We start from the raw sequence: 13,797 nt of genomic DNA, 5'->3' as shown, positions 1-13,797 counted from the left end.
TAAGGAAAATAAATTGTAGAGCTTTTTTGTACCTTGTGCATCTCATTCATCAAATTTAGTTGTAAATGATGCTGCCAAAGTAACAGTTAATTTTTTAACATTGTACAAGAATTGTACACGTCTTTTTCTGCATCCCCTTAAAGATGGGACATACTAAATCGTAATATCACTAGTTTAACATTGCAATCTGTAAGTAATACAAGATGAGAGAGCAGAATAAAAATATCAAATATTTTGATGGATTTTTTAAAACTCTTGTCAACTATATAGAACTATCATAAAAACATGCCAGTAAATTTCTATCTGTTGGGTTAAGTTATAAATCTACTCGCGATTCACATAAATGGGGCGAGGGTGCCAAATATCTAGCACGCAGGCGGCTAACAGGCTTGTCCTGAGGAAATTTTTAAGGTAAGCAGGCCAAAATATTAAGCTTCCCTTCTTTCATCATCGTGCTATCTCCTTACGAACAAGCGATTTCTACTCTTTGAGTAATCAAAAGGACTTTATAAATTTCGTATTACAGTATTTTACTTAATCGTATGAATACTTACAGTTAAACATTAAATATTTTTCAAATATTTATCAACAAAAATCGATTGTTAATTTATAAAAAGAAATAAATTGGCTAATTCGTTAGGAATTAACATGGATTACATTCCCGGCTGTTATAATATACTCGTATTGGAATCGTATCGCATTTGACCCTTCCGGTTTATGGAATCGTGATATTTTCACACATCTTAACGAAAAGTAAGTAAAAAATGTGTGTTTGTGTGTTGGCGTTTATTTCGCTTAATATTGCAGGATGGATTACAGATTAAGAAACGACCTCTAATAATATAAATATTGCGTTTAAATATTAAGATATTTTAAATTTTTTAAAAATTTATTATCAACTTTTTTTATTTGCTAAAAATTCACTACAAAAATTTCATTAGAAAAAAGCAATTTGTTTCATCTCAAACTTCTACTTTTTAAAAATTTTGACTATTTTGAAGTTATGTTAATACTTGCAATCTTTCACATATTGTTGCAAATTTCTACCTCTGCAATGATTCTTCCAGCCATACCTGTTAATTAAATAACCGTAATAAGTAACTAATTATATTTAATTTTAATACGATCGACATACGTACCAAGCATTAAATTTATGTCTTCTATAAATGATCTTGGCACACCTCATGTCGTCGGCGATATTATCGTCCAACAGACCTATAAATATTCGTAAAGTGATTTCGATTGCGTGTTTAAAATAGTGGGAATCGAACCGACATTATTCGCGTTGTCGGCCGAGTTTTATTATCTATTCCGATTTTCGATAATAAGAAGCCCAGACTTACTCGAACATTTCACATTGCAGTCGTTGTGGGGTCCGGGAGGGCTGCACCAATAACGATCGTTAATCTACGAATAAATTTTAAAATCGTAAATGCGAATACGGCCGATATACTGGCAGTATAAAAGCTGCATTGTTACCTGGAAAATTCCGTGATCTTTGCTTCCGTTTTTGTTTCTGTTCGTGGCACGGCTATTGAAATTGCTTTCGTGTCTTATCAAACACAACCCTTGAAAATGCCAGAGACATTATGCTTGTTTCGATTAAATAATGAATTAATAAAAATAACGAAGCTTTCGATTTGTACTTACAGTTTGGAATTTCGCGTCTAGGAAAGCCATTTCTGACTAAAATTTTGGCCATCTCGCATCTTTTAAAGACCTTTGCTTCTTCAATGGCGATCATCGAGAAAGCAAAAATGATGAAAAGAGATAACTGTGAAGCCATCTTCTTCTGTCCAATGCTTATTCTCTCATGATAAGCAAAAACTAAATGGCCAGTATTTATACAAAATTTTCGCGTACTTTAACCGTTTACTTTTATTGTAAAGTAGATTTCAACGTAATTCATTCCCGTTGTGCAACAGGAAATACGGAAATACCATCGGAATAGAGTTTATTCAGAACTTTATCGGACATCGGTGAATAAACTTTATTGTTTATTTTTGATTTCAGTTTTGGCTGAAATATTTAAAATACTTCCTCGATATTTTTAATAATGTAAAAACATTTTTTCATAATTAAGATATTAAGCTAACGGAAAAAGAGAGAAATTTGATGAGAGTTTGTAACAACGTGCGGACTCGTAGAGAATATAATTTTATTGCATACAGTTCTCATTGTTTATACCATTTTTGTGAATTATACATGAATATTTGTATGTATAAATTTGGATTTTTTAAAAAAAGTAATTTAGCAAATCGTACTAAATTCTTCCTGCTATCGCAGTTGAACCTTGATAGCGTGAACAATTTATGATGAACGACTTATAGTTTATATTAAGATTTCTATTTTTTAATTATGTTAAGAACATTCTATTTTACGAATTACGAATCGATATGTAAATTAATAAATGCCAAATCACGCAATTGTTTAATTGGAAGTTTCATTCATGTTGCAAATGATTTCACCCACGATACGTGTTATAGAATATAGACAGGCTTATTTAGTCTTTATATAACATTTAACTTGAAAAGTTAAATTAGAAACATAATAAATTAATCATTGTTCTGTTCGAAAAATAATTTTTTTTACTTTCAAAGTTAACGAAATAATAGAATATTTCGATTAATTTCATTTAATAAAGCTTTAATAATTTATCGATTTTAGTTCATATTATGAATAAAGCAAATTTGAATTCTGTATATTTTCAATCATAACAATAGAAAATATTTTAATTTAATTGTTTTAAACAAAATACATTTGAATAAGATATTATTAGGCTGCGATGAACGAGATATTTTTTTATTTTCTTAATTTAAATTAAAATATACAAACAGACGAATTAACAATTATCTAATCTCGAACAATAAAATCTTATCTAAGTTCAACATAAGTTGAAGTGTGTAAGATTTATTTGTTCAATAGAAAAATAATTTTATTTCATAAATTATTCTCGAAATAAATATATTTATTTCGTGTTTATCTGTTTCTTGTTTATTTAAAATTTGCATTTGCTGTCTTTATTACACAGTAGTTTTACTTTCCCGGCTGTTATTATATAAAAAAGGGAAAGTATGGCGATTGTCAAAAAATGACCTCCCTCAAGATTTTTACATTTTTGGACTAAAGGTAGCTTGAAACGTTGAGGAATGCAAACAAATTCAAGGGTAATTTCTGTATGTACGGGTGTTAGTTTGTGTGTGGGGGCACGATTTTTTCATCCTGTTTGAAGCTTAATAACTCCTGTGCTTTTTGTCGAAAATTTCTGAAATTTTGCCGGAAGGATTGTTTATTAGGGGGACTGATGCTATTAAATTTTGGTGATTAATTAAAGGTCGAGGAGGTGGGGGATAGAGAAGGGAGTCAGGTGTTATATCTCGAGTAGGGTCGGACTTAATAAAGATTTTACTCGTTATTGAGCCGTAATTTAAAAAAAAAAATTGTAGACCTTTAAATTTCCACTGTCGTCCGACTGTCCATCTGTCTTTCCTTAATCTCGAGAACAGTCGACAAATAAAAGAGGAGACCAGATACGGAAAAATTCGGGGCAGGAGGTCCCGATTAACTGTATATAAACTTCCAATGCAAACCGGAAGTTACGTTATTTTAATTCAAAAATTTTCCTCCGAAAGGTGTTAGATAGATTACTGGCAAGACTATTACTAACGGAAAAATATGATGTACAGGGGCAAGACACTATTAATTTGAGGCGGAAAGCATATATTTCAAATTAAAAAAATATTAAAAATATGATTAATTAGCATTTACAATTTTTTTTATAAAACTCGTCTCCACCCTCAAAATTAGTCTTTTTGCCATTTTATAATAATTAATAATATAAAATGTTTTAAAATAAAATTTCAACGTTCTGTACATTTTTAAGATATTATAAAAATTGGGATTGTTTTGAACATGAATCGATAAACTTGAAAGTGAAAGTGTAACGGTTCATGTTTGTATTCAACGTCATCTCTTCCTAAAAACGTTGCTCGAGATTAAATTAGTACAAAAGTCCAAATGTATTACACATTATTACGAAATTTATTAATATTTTATTTTATTTTTTTTCTCCTTCAACTCACCTCATCATCCTTTCTACAAACCCGATAAACATAACCAAATTTAGAACTTAATTACACGCGTATGTATAGATACAATGTAGTGATATATGTCATGGGGTGAGCCAACCCGACATCCCCACCCATCTCGAAAATCATAGACGATATAAGCGGTTTTAAAAATTATTATAGAATTACTTATAAGCAAATATTATTTTTAAAATGTTTCTACTAAGTTTATATATAAGCTATGGATGTTTGTGTGTGGGGCACGATTTTTTCACCCTCTTTGAAGCTTAATAATTCCTATGTCTTTTGTCAAAAATGTATGAAATTTTGCAACGGGGTTTGTTTATTAGGGAGATTGATTCTATTAAATTTTGATGATTAAAGGTATAGGGGGTGGGAGGATAGAGTCGTGTGTATCTCTAGTAGGGTAAGACGTAATATAGATTTTATTCTTTATTAGCATTTATAATGTTTTATAAAACCCATTCATACCCTTAAAATTAAGCTTTTTGCCATTTTATAATAGTTAAAAATATTATACATATATTATAGTCTATTATTATATTGTATTTTAAATTTACAGGCTTATCAGACATATGAGATTCTATTATGCTATTTAGACCGTTTTTATTAACATATCCCAAATAGGTCCAGCTGCATATGCTTCGGGTAACCAATATACTAAACACTATCCCCTGATGCTTCCCTACACAATCTCCTATGACACGTGATTTATGAAAAATCCTTTATATTAAAAATATATTATTTATAAATTCGTAATTGATTCGAACAGTAAGAGTCAAAAATGGTTCTTAGTGTTTAAAATAACTTCGCATCCAATAGAAAATAATTAAGAAGAGACAAAGAAGGAAACAAATATTAGCATACGATCTGTTTATATTGTTATAAGTCATAATATGATTGATTAAACTAGATATTTTAATACACGGCGCGTGTAGATACTCGAATTTTATTCGAATTGTTGGAAATCGAAAAGAAATTTATGTTCATTATGAGCTTTAATTATATGCAATTAAAAGTTCTGTATACAGTAATGTTAGATAGAAACACTCGAAAACAAAAATTGAGGCGACTTTAATTAGCTTTACGTACCGAAGTGGGAGAGATTCAAAATAAACGTCACACCGCCCCGTGACTTTGATCCTGAGGTGTGTAAATAAGGACAATATATGAAGAAAGCGTATTGTTTTTATGTTTCTTCTATTATAAAGAATTTTGAATTTTATATATTTTACTATGTCGACATTCAAAGTAGTTCTCAATAAAAAGAATTAACTAAAATGTGCTAAATATGAAAAGGATATAATAATATTATTTTTTACTTATATTTTGTACTTATACAAAATAATATTTATTTTGTATTTATATAATATTATCTCGAGACTAATGATCTTTATCACGTCTCTTTAATACGAATCGTTAAAGAAAGGTGATAAAGGTCACTGGTCTCGAGATTGTACAAAATAATCTTTTTGCACAGTAGTTTCCGAATTATTTACGACACCATCTTTATGTAAAACAACTAAAATGGCTTATTATCTTATTTTCTAAATAAAATGTTTTGAAATAAGATAAATTATATTATCAAAATACAGGATGATTCTATCGCTTAGTAGACCAAACATTACTCAATAAATTTTTTATTGCTTTATGATTTCGTATGATTTAAATGCATTTATCTTCTTGTAAAAGAAGATTTACCTAAAGAGAATGCCGAAAATGGCATCCTCCAGCATTCACGCGAATTATTGAGGAACGTTTGGATTTCTTAGCCAGAGAACCACCCTGTATAATTGAACGTTTCCTTAGAATATTTTAAGCATTTAAGCAAAAATATGTTTAATAACTAAATATATAATAATATTTAATTAAAACTAATTATAAAAATGATATTTAAATATTATATAACGTTAGACATCGATACAAAAGAATTAACTTTGTTATTGTTCGAATTTCTCTTTATTATTGAAGTGTCGTTGACACTTTTCGGAAAAACCAGATAGAAAATATCAAAGATTACGAAAGATCGGAGGTTTTTGCATTAATCATAATTAAATACTGTGAAACGTTAATTTTATTTCCTAAATTCCGTGGAAAAGAAATTCGTATTACGTATTCCTAATTAAATATTTTAAAACAAACATTGCGTTTAATAATAAATAATTTTTAATTTAAAATATTCGTTTCTCGATAACCGATAACATCATCGTTTTAATAACGGATTCTAATGATATTTTTAAATATTTAAAACCCGTAAATTATTATACAGCTGTAATATTTATAATGCGGTATGTATTTTTTTTCAATAAGATATTGATATTAAACAGAGTTTGATACGATACATTAGCATTTTACAATTTAGGCCAAACATTGATAAATTAGCGATACAATTAATTATTCTTTAATTATTTGATATGTATTTCGTAAATGGTCATATTATAAACGATTCAATCGCTAACTGGTAAAATATGATGTACAGGAGCAAGCCACTACTAATTTCAAATGGGGAGCATATATTTTAAATTAAATAAACTAAAAATTGCAGCCCGGCATGTGACCATGTCACAATAAATAATTGCTCGTATATTGAACACTTCACATTGACGATGTTTTGATGCATCTCGAGTAGTAATTGCGTGGTATATAGGTTATTTTGTCGTACCTCAAGAAGTATGACAGATTCTCAACATATACCGTACTTAACTAAAATTATATGTAAATTATACATACTATCATTTTACTTCTCTAACCTATGATAATTAATTATTAAATAGTCCTTGTGTTTGATATATCTAGAATTTCGCAGCGAAAGCTAAGAATGTTATCCAAATAGCTAAGGAAATTAAAACACACAATACAATAAAAATTAATAACCTTGCGTTTAAATATATCCCCAGTTTTTAGTTAATTGACATATCAAAGAATAATTCACTTGCCATCAGTATTTTGTGTAAATTTAAGATAAAACTATTTTCCTAAAATACTTCTACAAATGTCCAGTTTTTCTTCTTCTTACAATAGAGATCGTTTTGCTCAGTTATAAAATGACAGTTTACTCAAACAAACAAAATTTTTAAATTTTGATGTATTGCCCGCTATCTGCGAGCAAAATTTCAAATCTCATATTACATTACTTATTTGATGGAGATGAATTTAAAAAGTACAGTGTCAAGAAATTATCGAAATTTACCTTACAATGCGTAAATAAAATTTACCTTTGTTACTCTTTGTATTCTTTTTAAAACCGAATAAATGATTTATTATTTTGAAAACTTCACTTTGACAATTAAATATATAAATGATGGATGGACGAAGAACATATGAGAATGGACCCTACGATTAATAAACAATTATTTATTGTGACCTTGTCACAATGCTGGGCTGCAATTTTGAATAGTGCTTTTAATTTATTTAATTTAAAATATATGCTCTCCACCTCAAATTAATAGTGGCTTGCCCTTGCATCATACTTTTCTTTTAATAATAGGGTTGTGCCGGTCATCTATCTTACACCCCCAGGGGAAAATTCTTAATCGAAATAACGTGACTTCCGGTTTGCATCAGAAGTTCATATATCGGTAGTTAATCGGGGACACCTACTCCTGAGCCTTCCATAACTGGTCTCGCCTTTCATCTATCTAACTCCATTCTCGAGATTAAGGAAGGAAGGACGGACGGACGGACGGACGGACGACAGTGGAAATTTATGTCTACAATTTTTTTCAATAAAATATCTGATAATTTTAATTGATTTGAATACATTTCTTTGAATATGCTTTGCAGATCATTATTTAATCTTACAATACAAAATAACTAAATAATATAAATTTAGTGTTAAATATTTTCCCATTTGAGCATTAAATAATGCTATTTTTAAAATAATTAAGATAAAAGTACTATCGTTTTCTATATGCATTAAGAAAGTTTGTTATCTTACGACCACACAAAACTGGTTAAAACCGGTTTCTGTGTCGTTTATCGTTTATCTATGCTATCACGTAATAACAACCTGTACGTTACATAAAAAATATACTCTTAGAAAACTAAGATATAAATATATTTATAATGACAGAAAGCCATGCTGTTATCTCAAGAATATGGTCCCTTTAATAGTATAGTTTGCATGTCCATTTACGATAAACATATCCGATAATTAAAGAATAATTAATTGTATCGCAAATTTATCAATGTTTAGCCGAAACAGAAACCGATTTTATACCGGTAGACATTTCTAACGGTTGTAAGTGCCGTGTAAAAGCTATTATAAGTGAATACTAAAGTCTATCTTTTTCTCTGTTAGTGGATACGAGATGATTAGCTGGATAATAAGTACGCTTGTTGTTATCAGTAAAGAAGTACAGTACGTCATCGTAGTTGATCATTTGGACTCTTGAAGTCCCCTTTGTTTGTCGTTTAAGTTCGTTCACGAGGAGAAGCAAGGGCGGTGATCATCATCGTCTGGAATCTCGATCGCGAATCTCTTTCTTCTCTCGTTATTTGACTCAGGTTCTGAAAGATCCTTTCCTCGGACACCGTCAGCAAGACCTTGTTGATGGTCAGTCCATTCATCTCGTTTCGATTGGATCCTCAGATTTATTGAAAGCCTAAAGAGGTCCGAGATTTCCTCGAGAACAGGAGTCGATCCTAGCGAGGTTTCTCTCACCTGTCTATCTAGCCTATTGTTTCAACTCGATTAATAAAGTTCGACGATAGTCGTATTTATATTTTCGTGGTTTAAAGTTATATTCTTCATATTTTACTAAACAACTCTTTTCTATTTCATTCTCGAAAACTTTGTATTTCCATCCAAGTCATCAAATTTTCGATTATCTGGCTCACACAAAAACCTGGATGTTGCGATCTCACAACGTAAGCTATTTAAATGGATTTTCCAGTTTTTCTGTTACACAACCACCAGAAAGGAAAAACAATACTATCGTGCCTATTTTCAATGAAAATAAAGCGATCAACGCACGAAAGCATTGGTATAAATATTATCCATTTGGGTTTTATCCATCACATCCGAACAAGCATTCGACAGAAGAAGATGGCTTCACAGTTATCTCTTTTCATTATTTTTGCCTTCTCGGTAATCGCCATTGGAAAAGCAAAGGTTTTTAAAAGATGCGAAATGGCCACCATTTTAGTCAAACACGGCTTTCCTAAACACGAAATTCCAGACTGTAAGAACAAATTGAAAACCTCATAACTTTTATTAATTCATTTATTTTATCTAAACTCCTATTATATCTCGTAATTAAAATATTTCTGGCATTTTTTCAAGGGTTGTGTTTGATAAGACACGAAAGCAATTTCAATAGCCGTGCCACGAACAGAAACAAAAACGGAAGCAAAGATCACGGAATTTTCCAGGTAACAATGCAGCTTTTATACTGCCAGTATATCGGCCGTATTCGCATTTACGATTTTAAAATTTATTCGTAGATTAACGATCGTTATTGGTGCAGCCCTCCCGGACCCCACAACGACTGCAATGTGAAATGTTCGAGTAAGTCTGGGCTTCTTATTATCGAAAATCGGAATAGATAATAAAACTCGGCCGACAACGCGAATAATGTCGGTTCGATTCCCACTATTTTAAACACGCAATCGAAATCACTTTACGAATATTTATAGGTCTGTTGGACGATAATATCGCCGACGACATGAGGTGTGCCAAGATCATTTATAGAAGACATAAATTTAATGCTTGGTACGTATGTCGATCGTATTAAAATTAAATATAATTAGTTACTTATTACGGTTATTTAATTAACAGGTATGGCTGGAAGAATAATTGCAGAGGTAGAAATTTGCAACAATATGTGAAAGATTGCAAGTATTAACATAACTTCAAAATAGTCAAAATTTTTAAAAAGTAGAAGTTTGAGATGAAACAAATTGCTTTTTTCTAATGAAATTTTTGTAGTGAATTTTTAGCAAATAAAAAAAGTTGATAATAAATTTTTAAAAAATTTAAAATATCTTAATATTTAAACGCAATATTTATATTATTAGAGGTCGTTTCTTAATCTGTAATCCATCCTGCAATATTAAGCGAAATAAACGCCAACACACAAACACACATTTTTTACTTACTTTTCGTTAAGATGTGTGAAAATATCACGATTCCATAAACCGGAAGGGTCAAATGCGATACGATTCCAATACGAGTATATTATAACAGCCGGGAATGTAATCCATGTTAATTCCTAACGAATTAGCCAATTTATTTCTTTTTATAAATTAACAATCGATTTTTGTTGATAAATATTTGAAAAATATTTAATGTTTAACTGTAAGTATTCATACGATTAAGTAAAATACTGTAATACGAAATTTATAAAGTCCTTTTGATTACTCAAAGAGTAGAAATCGCTTGTTCGTAAGGAGATAGCACGATGATGAAAGAAGGGAAGCTTAATATTTTGGCCTGCTTACCTTAAAAATTTCCTCAGGACAAGCCTGTTAGCCGCCTGCGTGCTAGATATTTGGCCGCCCTCGCCCCATTTATGTGAATCGCGAGTAGATTTATAACTTAACCCAACAGATAGAAATTTACTGGCATGTTTTTATGATAGTTCTATATAGTTGACAAGAGTTTTAAAAAATCCATCAAAATATTTGATATTTTTATTCTGCTCTCTCATCTTGTATTACTTACAGATTGCAATGTTAAACTAGTGATATTACGATTTAGTATGTCCCATCTTTAAGGGGATGCAGAAAAAGACGTGTACAATTCTTGTACAATGTTAAAAAATTAACTGTTACTTTGGCAGCATCATTTACAACTAAATTTGATGAATGAGATGCACAAGGTATAAAAAAAAACTCTAGAATTTATATTCCTTAAATCTTAATGCTTAAAGTATGATATGTTACTGTATAGACAACTTAATTTAAACCATTAACATATTTTAAACTTATAATTACGAATATCTTGTGGGGTTCCATTGGATAAGTAAAGTAGATGCCATTTCACAATTACTGAAAATCTTTTCTATGATCAACGTGAAAATATTGCAAAAAAAAAATTATGAAAACAATTTGAAGTAGTTATTTTAGCTTGTCAGAATTCTATTATCTTCCATTTAGATTTTTATATTAGCGAATTTCCTCTGTCGAAAATAGGCCCTATATTGCGTGCCTTTCAATATGTTCATTCAATAGTTACATACACAGTTGTAGGCCTATATGCTGAAGTCTTTCTTTTTTCGAATCGTTTATAAAAGTTATTCTTTTCTTAGAAATTTAGAATAAGAACTATTCTCAACTATTCCCTATACAATCTAAACTAATTTAAACTAAAATTATCATTTTACGTGATAATATAATTATATTTGTATATTATTAGAAGATAAGCCCGGCGTTACCAGGGCAAAAAATAACTACAAACATTACGGTTATTAGATTATTTCGTACTTCTAACCCTTCTATTATATTATAGTATTTGATTTATATAACTACAGAGGTTATCTCGTGTACAGCACTCAATTCGAAAGCGCTGTATTCTCTATATTCTAGCTGTTACTCGCGACTTCGCCCGCGGAGGTTTTGCAAGCAAATCCCATTTATATTCAGTATTTCAACAACCATGGTACTGTAATTGTAATGTAACACCTACCGATGAGAATTGCTGAGAATCAAACGAACTGTTTTCAATTTGACCAATTTTCTGGAACGTTTACAATCGTTCTATAATCAAACCAATATGCAATAACAAATTCCAATTTAAAACGGTTCGAACATTTGGTTAAAAATCAAAATACAGTGGCCCCCCTATAACACTGTTGATAATTCCGTTTATATGAATTCCATGTTGTACGAGTCACTTAGATTTTACAAATACGTGAGCCGTTCACAGCCCGGCATACGTATTTGTAAAATCTAAGTGACTCGTACAACATGGAATTCATATAAAACGGAATTATCAACATTGTTATAGGGAGGTCGACTATACAAAACTTCAAAAAATTAACTCCAAAATTCTTTTTTGTGTGACGTTCTTGTAGAAAAACAGCGAAGACAATACCTGATAATGTAAAAACTTCGTATCAAATTTTTACAACCACGTAAAAACTTGAAAAAAACTTAAATTAAAAAATGCAAAATATGCGAAACGTCCGAACGTCTGTTCGTAAAATACAAACAGAAACGTCATAGGCGACACTCGGGTTAAACGTAGGACAAATAAATTTTGATAAAGGNTTTTCCGGTTAAGCCTTAATGCTCTCCCTCTCCCTCCGCGGGGAATTTCGAAAAATCCCTTCTTAGTGTGCGTTTCCATGACGTATCCTAACTGTGTACAAAATTTCACCTCTTTAGGTTCAGCGGTTTGCTCTTGGCGATGATGAATCAGTGACTCAGTCAGTCAGGACAAGTAATTTTATATTTTTAGATTAGGAAATAATAATAATTACAACAAGAAAATTTTGAATTAAACTATTGTTTTGGACTGGGAAAATATTAAGATACAGTGGAACTCTAGTTAATGAGTTGTGTTTTAATGATAAAAAATTCTACTTCGAGTAGGTGCATTAAAAATAATCATATTTATTAAAGTTAATTCTGGTAAAATTTGAATAAGAATGAGAATTATTTTTTTATTTTTGAGAAAGGCGCTAGCATTCGACGAAATTTTATGAACAGCAGAACAAAGACTATGCCTTCTTTTTACTTTTCCGGCTGTTATACATAAGAGGAAAAGTATGGCGATCGGTCAAAAAATGACCCCTCCCCAAGATTTTTACATTTTTGGACTCGGAGACCTTGAAACGTCGAGAAACGCTAAAAAATTTGGGATGTTTTTTTCTGTATGTATGAATGTATGTGAGCGCGCGGCACGATTTTGTCTACCCTGTTTGAAGCCTAATAACTCCTGTGCTTTTTGTTGAAAATTTCTGAAATTTTGCAGAGAGGTTTGTTTATTTGGGAAATTGATGCTATTAAATTTTGGATATTAAAAATCGAGAGGGTAGGGAGATAGATTGGGTTATGTATCATATCTATTCACAGTGAGGTCGGATTTAATGACGATTTTACTCGTTGTTAGCATTTACAAATTTTTACAAAACTCGTCTCTACCATCAAATTTAAACCTTTTGCATTTTATAATAATTAATAAAATGAGAAAAATTTTTATAACACAATCTCATAACAGATGGCGCCATACACAATTTCATTTATTTATTACGATTAATTAATACAGTAGAGCGTCGTTTATCCGAAGGTCGGTTATCCGAAAGAATTCCAGTCGGCAAATTTAAATTTTCGCTAGTGCTGTGGCGCTGCAATCTTTGGCTATATCTTGGGCTACTACAATATTTTTTTTTGTTGATGTGTGTGTTTTAGCTGGCAGCCCTGGCCTTTTGTGTGGTGTTTTTCTGAGGACTGTGTATTGCGCTGAATCGAACGTTTTTGATACTACATTAACTTTTAAAGTATAATTTTTTATTGTTTTTATATTTTTCAATATATTTATTTTGTTTGTAAAAAATAAAGAAATAATTTTTAACGATACAATAGCCACGATTATTATTTTAAAAAGTTTACGTTAGGCTTAACATCGACGAAAATTCAATGCGACGGAGAAAACTTTCAACATGGATTAATATATTTTTTCGAACATAATCGGTTATCCGAAAAATAAGTTATCCGAACAACCCCAGTTCCAAATTGATTCGGATAAACGACGCTCTACTGTAAT

The 13,797-nt window shown here is 30.6% G+C and overlaps 2 protein-coding genes across 2 annotated transcripts; one reads left to right on the top strand and one right to left on the bottom strand.

Moving 5' to 3' along the window:
* Positions 1–973: 973 nt before the first annotated feature.
* LOC111637831 (lysozyme c-1-like) lies at positions 974–1,831 on the bottom strand. The gene is made up of 5 exons (XM_023383412.1): positions 1,651–1,831; positions 1,480–1,568; positions 1,344–1,407; positions 1,140–1,215; positions 974–1,073 (listed from the first exon to the last, which is right to left on the bottom strand). The coding sequence occupies exons 1-5, from the start codon at positions 1,784–1,786 to the stop codon at positions 1,007–1,009; spliced, it is 432 nt and encodes a 143-aa protein (XP_023239180.1). The 5' UTR covers positions 1,787–1,831; the 3' UTR covers positions 974–1,006.
* Positions 1,832–9,126: 7,295 nt separating this feature from the next.
* LOC111637829 (lysozyme c-1-like) lies at positions 9,127–9,965 on the top strand. Its single transcript, XM_023383410.1, has 5 exons — positions 9,127–9,271; positions 9,373–9,461; positions 9,534–9,597; positions 9,726–9,801; positions 9,868–9,965. The coding sequence occupies exons 1-5, from the start codon at positions 9,136–9,138 to the stop codon at positions 9,932–9,934; spliced, it is 432 nt and encodes a 143-aa protein (XP_023239178.1). The 5' UTR covers positions 9,127–9,135; the 3' UTR covers positions 9,935–9,965.
* Positions 9,966–13,797: the final 3,832 nt, after the last annotated feature.

This window comes from Centruroides sculpturatus, unplaced genomic scaffold, assembly GCF_000671375.1.
Source record: "Centruroides sculpturatus isolate CEXI.00-Female unplaced genomic scaffold, Cexi_2.0 scaffold1163, whole genome shotgun sequence".
NCBI lineage: Eukaryota > Metazoa > Arthropoda > Arachnida > Scorpiones > Buthidae > Centruroides > Centruroides sculpturatus.
The sequence above is the reverse complement of the archived record's forward strand: the minus strand, read 5'-3'. Positions and strand labels throughout refer to the sequence as shown.